We start from the raw sequence: 8,150 nt of genomic DNA, 5'->3' as shown, positions 1-8,150 counted from the left end.
CAGAGGTACTGCTAGATATATGAAAATCAAAATTTTAGAGTGTACAGATAAATACTTAATTACATCAACTAGTCAGGGGAAAAATAAAGAAATAATTTGCGACTTTATTCTTTTAAAAAAAACATCCAATATCCAATAAACATCCATCTAGTGATTTATTCCTTTTTTAAATGTATTTTTGTTACTTAAACAATATTGTATTTTCTTATATTTTAAAAATAACAATGTAGCAAATAACAGTTCTAATTATTATGAATTTATTCCTTACAAAGTCACCAGCTTTACATTTCAATTCTGCTACTCCTGTCGTATCTATGTAGTTGTAGTTTTTCTATATGTCCCTGTGCAAATAAATAAATAAATAAATAAATAAATATTTCTACCTAATTATCTACCTACATAGAAGATCTTTGTTTTGGAACCCCTGGACAGTTGAAGTGTTTCAGCCGGATTACATTTAGGGGTGCACACATTCGTAGCTGGCGCCAGGTGTAAACAGGATCTTAACGGCAGCTGATATCGCCGAAGTTTTATTTTAAAGAGCCTTTGTGGAGCTCACTACGTTGTTGTAAGTTCGCTCGGTGTTTACAGAACACGTAACGTTTGTGTCAAGTTAGAAAAGCGAATCCAAAAGACTAAGTTTCGTTTTTGTACTTCTTTTAGCATGGATGCTAGCGCGGAAACGGCTATTGAGGGTTCAGACGATAAAGCGGAAGACCATCATGTAATACAGGATGGAGACCCGGACTTGGACCTTGGCCTTGAACTGGATTTCGCCAAAATGGGAGTGACAGGTAAAGCGCCGGAATTTTACAATGACAGCTGAACAGTGAAGAATACCCGGTGGAGCTTAACAACATCTGGTGTCGTGTTTTCTAGATGAAAGGGGAATTTGAGAAGTCTGCACATAGTGGTCTTTGATAGACTCAAATAATGTGGTCCAGATAAGAGAAAGTGCAGTGAACTCGCCGTTAAAGAGTTTTGTAGCTGGAAATGGTGATTTATGAATGTGAAATCTAGTTTTAAGCTGTAAATTCACTGTGTTTTTACTTGTAGACAAAACATTTTATTAAACAGAAACTGTATTTCACAGGCTGTTTAGTTGCTATACCAGGTCTGTTAAGTGTGGCGTGGCAGTTTGGCAATTTACAAAAATGCAATAGATTTTAGAAACCATAAACTGCTTTTTAAACTCCTTAAAGTCTCACTGTTACCATAACTACTTCTGTACCTAATAAGTTGTTTCCTTGTTGTCTTTTGTAGATCTGAAACACAGAGCTCAGGCTGTGCAGACAGACAGCATGACAGCAGAGTCCAGTGTCAGCACAGAGCCCGACTGGGAGAGTCACGTGGCGGCCGTGTTTCAGTACACCTCCACCCTGATGGAGCAGTACGACAAACTATTGAAAAAACAGGATCAGGAAGAGGTGGAACACGAGAAGTACAAACAACAGCTACAGAAAAGAAAGGAGGAGGCCACTCGGCAACACCAGGTGAGACACCACACACACACGGATGATCTGATATCCTCGTGTTGGTGTTGTTCCCAGACCATCATGAAAATGTTGTTCCAGGTTCAACATTGCAAGTGACCAATCACATTGTTGTGATGTTATTCTTTTGCGCGCCAAGCCATTCGTGCATTTATGAAATTCCAATGTTGCAAGGACAATATCAATTCTGCTTACTGTTTATTAAAGGGTTACGGTTAGGGTTAGGGTCAGGGTCCGTTGATCGGCGGACAGAGGCGGTTTCACGCAGCTTTAGTACAGTTTTTTGTTTTACGTCGGTTTTTCCCGAAGTCGCAAAAGTATGACGTCACAACATTCTGATTGGTCACTTGCAATGTTGATCCTGGAACAACATTTAGTATGATGATCTGGGAACAACACCAACACGAGGATATCAGATATCAACCCACACACACACAGCTATGCAATGCATGCATGTGTTTATGGTTCTGAATCTCTTGTGGGATTGACCACTGTGTGTGTGTGTGTGTGTGTGTGTGTGTGTGTGTGTGTGTGTGTGTGTGTGTGTGTGTGTGTGTGTGTGTGTGCGCGCGCGCGCGCGTTAAGGGTCTACTGGACAAACTGGAGTCTCTGCGAGTGAAACTGCAGCTGAACAACTCCAAAGCCACCAGGAAGAACTTCTTAGCCAAGAAAGCAGAGATGACCACTGAGAAAAACAGAGCAGAGGAGGAGAAGAACAGGTAAGACTTAAACCATATTCCCACCATATTCCCAACAAAACAAATTCTGTTCACTTTGTATCGCTGCATTGTGATCATAGACTGTACATTAAAGATGCCTATACAGTGGGGCAAAAAAGTATTTAGTCAGCCACCGATTGTGCAAGTTCCCCCACTTAAAATGATGACAGAGGTCAGTAATTTGCACCAGAGGTACACTTCAACTGTGAGAGACAGAATGTGAAAAAAAAAAAAATCCATGAATCCACATGGTAGGATTTGTAAAGAATTTATTCGTAAATCAGGGTGGAAAATAAGTATTTGGTCAATAACAAAAATACAACTCAATACTTTGTAACATAACCTTTGTTGGCAATAACAGAGGTCAAACGTTTACTATAGGTCTTTACCAGGTTTGCACACACAGTAGCTGGTATTTTGGCCCATTCCTCCATGCAGATCTTCTCGAGAGCAGTGATGTTTTGGGGCTGTCGCCGAGCAACACGGACTTTCAACTCCCGCCACAGATTTTCTATGGGGTTGAGGTCTGGAGACTGGCTAGGCCACTCCAGGACTTTCAAATGCTTCTTACGGAGCCACTCCTTTGTTGCCCGGGCGGTGTGTTTTGGATCATTGTCATGTTGGAAGACCCAGCCTCGTTTCATCTTCAAAGTTCTCACTGATGGAAGGAGGTTTTGGCTCAAAATCTCACGATACATGGCCCCATTCATTCTGTCCTTAACACGGATCAGTCGTCCTGTCCCCTTGGCAGAAAAACAGCCCCATAGCATGATGTTTCCACCCCCATGCTTCACAGTAGGTATGGTGTTCTTGGGATGCAACTCAGTATTCTTCTTCCTCCAAACACGACGAGTTGAGTTTATACCAAAAAGTTCTACTTTGGTTTCATCTGACCACATGACATTCTCCCAATCCTCTGCTGTATCATCCATGTGCTCTCTGGCAAACTTCAGACGGGCCTGGACATGCACTGGCTTCAGCAGCGGAACACGTCTGGCACTGTGGGATTTGATTCCCTGCCGTTGTAGTGTGTTACTGATGGTGACCTTTGTTACTTTGGTCCCAGCTCTCTGCAGGTCATTCACCAGGTCCCCCCGTGTGGTTCTGGGATCTTTGCTCACCGTTCTCATGATCATTTTGACCCCACGGGATGAGATCTTGCGTGGAGCCCCAGATCGAGGGAGATTATCAGTGGTCTTGTATGTCTTCCATTTTCTGATGATTGCTCCCACAGTTGATTTCTTCACACCAAGCTGCTTGCCTATTGTAGATTCACTCTTCCCAGTCTGGTGCAGGTCTACAATACTTTTCCTGGTGTCCTTCGAAAGCTCTTTGGTCTTGGCCATGGCGGAGTTTGGAGTCTGACTGTTTGAGGCTGTGGACAGGTGTCTTTTATACAGATGATGAGTTCAAACAGGTGTCATTCATACAGGTAACGAGTGGGGGACAGAAAAGCTTCTTACAGAAGACGTTACAGGTCTGTGAGAGCCAGAGATTTTCCTTGTTTGAGGTGACCAAATACTTATTTTCCACCCTAATTTACAAATAAATTCTTTACAAATCCTACCATGTGAATTCATGGATTTTTTTTTTTTCACATTCTGTCTCTCACAGTTGAAGTGTACCTCTGGTGCAAATTACTGACCTCTGTCATCATTTTAAGTGGGGGAACTTGCACAATCGGTGGCTGACTAAATACTTTTTTGCCCCACTGTAGTTAAGATGATGTTAGACCTGAACACCTAAGTTTGCCTCGAGAACAAGGTAACATACAAGCTTAAAATTGATACCATAGGTGCATCTACTTAAAATGTTGGACGAGTTGGAGTGACCTCGACCTCAAGGTTGAGAGGACAACATATGATTACAGTGATATATCTGTGATATGGCAATATCGGTAGGCTAAAATGAGGTTCTAAAATTGCAGCTAAAGTCACACTTTTATAAAACCTAAGATAATGCCTTAATTCCTTTTGACAGAAAATTAAAGAAACTAGAATATATTTAAATTTTAAAAAGAGGAATTTGTTACAAAATAATTTTCTGCTTGCTAACTCTGCTCTTCTCTGTTCATCTTCCTCTGGCAATCAGGCTGGCCACAGAGCTGGAGGAGGGTGAAAAAAAGCTGACAGCGCTTACAGAGGAGCAAAGCGAGGAACAACGGAGGTGGCAGGAAGAGCTGGAGGAGCTGAGGCAGGAGATGGAGCGAGTGAGGAAGGAAGCACAGGAAGCTCAGCTTCGGGCCTTGCAGGACGAGATTGCAGCTGTGGAGAAGCAGAGAGACGTAGCCATGGCTCGCATTGAGGCCTGGCTGAAAGAGGTTTAGACCCCAGTTCTAGATAAACAGATCATAATCTGTCAGGCACCTTATTTATATAAGTAATGATAATCATGAGACTGATTATGTCCTAGGTGGGGCAATACCTGAACGCACTCAGGGTGGAGTTCCCACAGCAGTATTCTCATGAGAGACAGAAGTGGGAGAAGAAAGAAGCGTTGGTCAAGAGGAACCAGGCTGAGCTCCAAAGCCGCTTCCAGGAGGTTCTGCAGCAGCTTCACCAGGGGCGAGAGTTAGAGTCCCTCCCTAGGATCAATGTGCCTTCTTTACCGCAGGTTCCCATGGTGAGAGACTCAAGCGAATTCAGTGAAATAAATATACTACTAAATGTACCACATTGTATCAACTTGAGGCTCTAATTTCCCTCTTTATTTACTTTACTTTGTATTAGTTCCCATATTTGTTCACCTTTTTAAATCTTTATTTCTGTTTCATCATGATAGAAAGGGTTTAGACTTATTTTCACCTTGTGTTTTCATGTCCATCCCACTCTCCCATCTATGTTATCAGATTTCTCTATTCCTTTGTGAAAGATACTGATAAATGCTACATATGCTCCTTCATAGACGACTGCTTGTCATCAGCTCTGTTAGTAACTACGCGTTTTCTCGAACAGGCTGAGCTGCGATTCGATCAGGTGATGCAGTCACTGGTTCAGCCACACATCATGGCCCCGCCTCTTTCAAACCCAGCTCATCGACCCCTCCAACAGCAGAGGCACCCACAGTATTACCAACAGCAGCAGCAGCACCATCACCCTCACCCGCACCATCCCCAGTACCGTGCCCCTTACCACCACCCCCCACCCCCGCAATACTTCCAACCCTCCCCATCATTGCAGGATCAACCTCCACCTCAGTTCCAGCCTCCCCCTCAGCTTCTGCCTCACATCAGAGGCCCAGTGAGGGTGACTCCTCCTCCTAGTCTGTCCCCCTCTCCCCCCTTTCAGGCCACCCACCCTGTAGCTCCTTCCCCACCACCCCACGCTGTAGCTACTACTGCAGCTTCCTCTGCACCGGCAGGCAAACTGGACAAAGTCCTGGAGAAGCTCGGTGCGAGGTTCCCACAATGCAACAGGGCTCAGCTGACGTCTCTGCTCCAGCAGGTAAAAAGCTCTCGTGGTACCTTGGCCGGCATGTCCATGGAGGAAGTCATCGAGCAGGTTGGCTTCAGGCTGGCCCAAAACGAGAGGTCAGCCCTGGGGCCCATTAGCCGGCCCACTCCCCCAGGCCCCATCCAGAGGCCAATGAATCCCATTCAGAGAGCAGCACCAAGTGGACACGCTGCCGGGCCCCGTAAACTCTGCCTGATGTGCCAGAACCATGTGGACCCAGAAAGCCGCCACCCACTGAGCTGCTCTCACACCATCCACAAAGACTGTATCCAGGTGTGGCTGCAGTCCAGCAAGAACAACTCCTGCCCCTTCTGTCCAGCAAAGTGACAGAGATGACAGTCAGCTGTGACTCTCATCAGTGTCGTTCCAAATATTAGTTATGTTATTATAGTGTTATGATATATTCAGTGTTTAATTAGTTGTCTGGATTTTTTTGGCAATGTTTAGCATGTAGCTGAGTAATCTGTAGTGTTTTGACTGCTAATACACTGGATTTAACTGGGTGAATTTTTAAACACTGAAGTTTGGGTTACAGAAACGAGTTTGACTACAAAGCCTTAAAAATCAAGTTAGTCTTCTCAGTGTCTGTAATGTTATTCTGCCACAGGATGAAAAATACAACTGCCTACAACTCTGAATCACACTGATCTGTAGGTCTAAATAAATAAATAAATAAGGAAGAATTAATTTGAGATCTTTTTGCTTTTCATCACACCATCATCAACATTGGGTCAGCATAAAGTTAATGTAACAACAATCTTTTTGAATTGGGCAGCTGTCAATAATTTGCCCCACGTATAATTTTGCAATATTTTAACTCCGTTAATTACTTTTTTGAAGAAGTAACTATAACTAATTACTTTTTCAAAGTAACTTGTCCAACACTGATCACAAACATAAATAAACAGTAATAAATTAAGAAATTACTATTATCACTAGTATCACTATTTTAAATGGTCCCTTTGTGGGTCTGCAGTTCACAGTCATAACTCCAGAGGCTCCTATTAAAGATGGTCTGTATCAGTTTAAAACTACTTTTATCTCCTCTGCAGGCTGGTTTTAGAGTGTGCGTGTTTTTGTTTCGGTGTTATAGAGTGTCTCCACGGTGCAGAGGTATTAGTGATGGTCTGCTGTGTCTCCAGTGAATCCTGTGACAACTCTAATTTTGGTGTGATTTACAGACCACTGGACAAACAAGCATCATTACCGCAGCCTGTAAACTCGGACCCGACCGACTGCTCCCAAACTGTGGTCTGGGGACTCTCGAGGGTCCCTAAGAGGCTCCCGGAGGACCCCTCAGCAAAATGAGAGAGTTTTATTTGACTATTATTTCATTCAGGAAGAGATAACGGAGTGAGTGAGAATGAGCGATCAGAGGTTTGGGTCTGAGTACATGACAGACTGAATCCTCTCGGACTGAAGTTTTTACAGTGTGAGAGTCCACGCTGTGATCCACGGCAAGTATTTAAAGGAAAACTGAGCCATAAAACACACTACTAAAAACCAGCTGCTGGAGGGTTGGGTTTTTTTTTGGATCCATTTTACAGCAAAAACAAAAAAAATCATTTGTATCAAGTCAAGCTTTTCTATAATTGAGCCCTTAGTGTTATTTTCTTAAAAGAGGTGAACTTGTTTTGAGGAAATTGTTGTTGACTCCAGTGTAGCTAACCAACATTATTTTATGTTACTTTTTGAAACAACTGATTTAAGTCTCGATAGAACGACATCATGATTTTTGTTGCAGCGTTGGGATGATGAAAGGTTTAGTCACATGATTCGAATCACATGAATGAACAGCAGGCTCTTCAAGTTCATGTTTTACTCTCACAACATGCCACATAAAGTAAAATAGATAAATGACACAGACATTCGTTTTCATATCTTAGTGAGGACACCTCACTGACAATGCTTTCCCTAGCCGCTTACCCTAACCATCGAACATGAATGCCTAATCCTAACCCTCAGCCTAAACCTGACCATAACCTAATTGTAACCCTGACACTAAAACCACATTTTGAACCTCAAAAATGCCTTCAAACTCGTGGGGACAGGCATTTTTTAAGTGGCTGTTGGTCCCCACAAGTATAGTAGCATCCCAATTTTCTTTCCTTGCAAAGACGTCTAAACATGTACACACACACACCCTGCTACTACTATTATGACTGGATCAGTTGTGGGTCAATGACACCCATGAATGTCCAAGGAGACAAACCCCCACTAGGGGTTAAACATCTGTAACTCTCCACATTCTGTTTTTAGAACCAAAGAAGCATCTCAGATGAGAGCAATGACTGTCTGAGAGGTGAAACGTCATCAAGAACCTAAAGAAGAACAGTTGACTCTTTTCTGTCAAGATCTCTAGAAAACAAAGGAACTATCAATTCCAGCCAGCTGACCCAACATTAATAAAGCATCATACAAGCGCTTACCTCCTAGGAGTAACAGAAAACAAATGGCAGCTCGCCTTACTCTTTCTAGACCCAGAT

General features: G+C 43.0%; 1 protein-coding gene across 2 annotated transcripts; it reads left to right on the top strand.

Moving 5' to 3' along the window:
• The first annotated feature begins 436 nt into the window (after window positions 1-436).
• On the top strand, window positions 437-6,351 carry rnf214 (ring finger protein 214). 2 transcript variants are annotated; one of them, XM_085295423.1, is made up of 7 exons: window positions 437-568; window positions 664-794; window positions 1,264-1,493; window positions 2,079-2,212; window positions 4,304-4,532; window positions 4,625-4,834; window positions 5,167-6,351. In XM_085295423.1, exons 2-7 carry the CDS (start codon window positions 665-667, stop codon window positions 5,989-5,991), a joined length of 1,758 nt encoding a protein of 585 aa, XP_085151549.1. In that variant the 5' UTR covers window positions 437-568; window position 664; the 3' UTR covers window positions 5,992-6,351. The 2 variants fall into 2 exon arrangements, with proteins under 2 accessions (XP_085151549.1, XP_085151550.1); XM_085295424.1 differs by having other exon boundaries at window positions 457-794.
• The last annotated feature ends 1,799 nt before the right edge of the window (window positions 6,352-8,150 follow it).

This window comes from Mchenga conophoros, linkage group LG12 (genome assembly GCF_057382185.1).
Source record: "Mchenga conophoros isolate Kocher_MC1m ecotype Shallow Benthic linkage group LG12, M_conophoros_male_GT1.1, whole genome shotgun sequence".
Lineage (NCBI taxonomy): Eukaryota > Metazoa > Chordata > Actinopteri > Cichliformes > Cichlidae > Mchenga > Mchenga conophoros.
The sequence above is the reverse complement of the archived record's forward strand: the minus strand, read 5'-3'. Positions and strand labels throughout refer to the sequence as shown.

Bases quoted from the DNA above. Each gene is read 5' to 3' on its own strand.
- rnf214 (XM_085295423.1), top strand. From the start codon at position 665: ATGGATGCTAGCGCGGAAACGGCTATTGAGGGTTCAGACGATAAAGCG. The intron at 1,494-2,078 runs GTGAGACACCAC...GCGCGCGTTAAG, and splicing joins AGGCCACTCGGCAACACCAG to GGTCTACTGGACAAACTGGA. The intron at 4,835-5,166 runs GTGAGAGACTCA...TTTCTCGAACAG, and splicing joins CTTTACCGCAGGTTCCCATG to GCTGAGCTGCGATTCGATCA.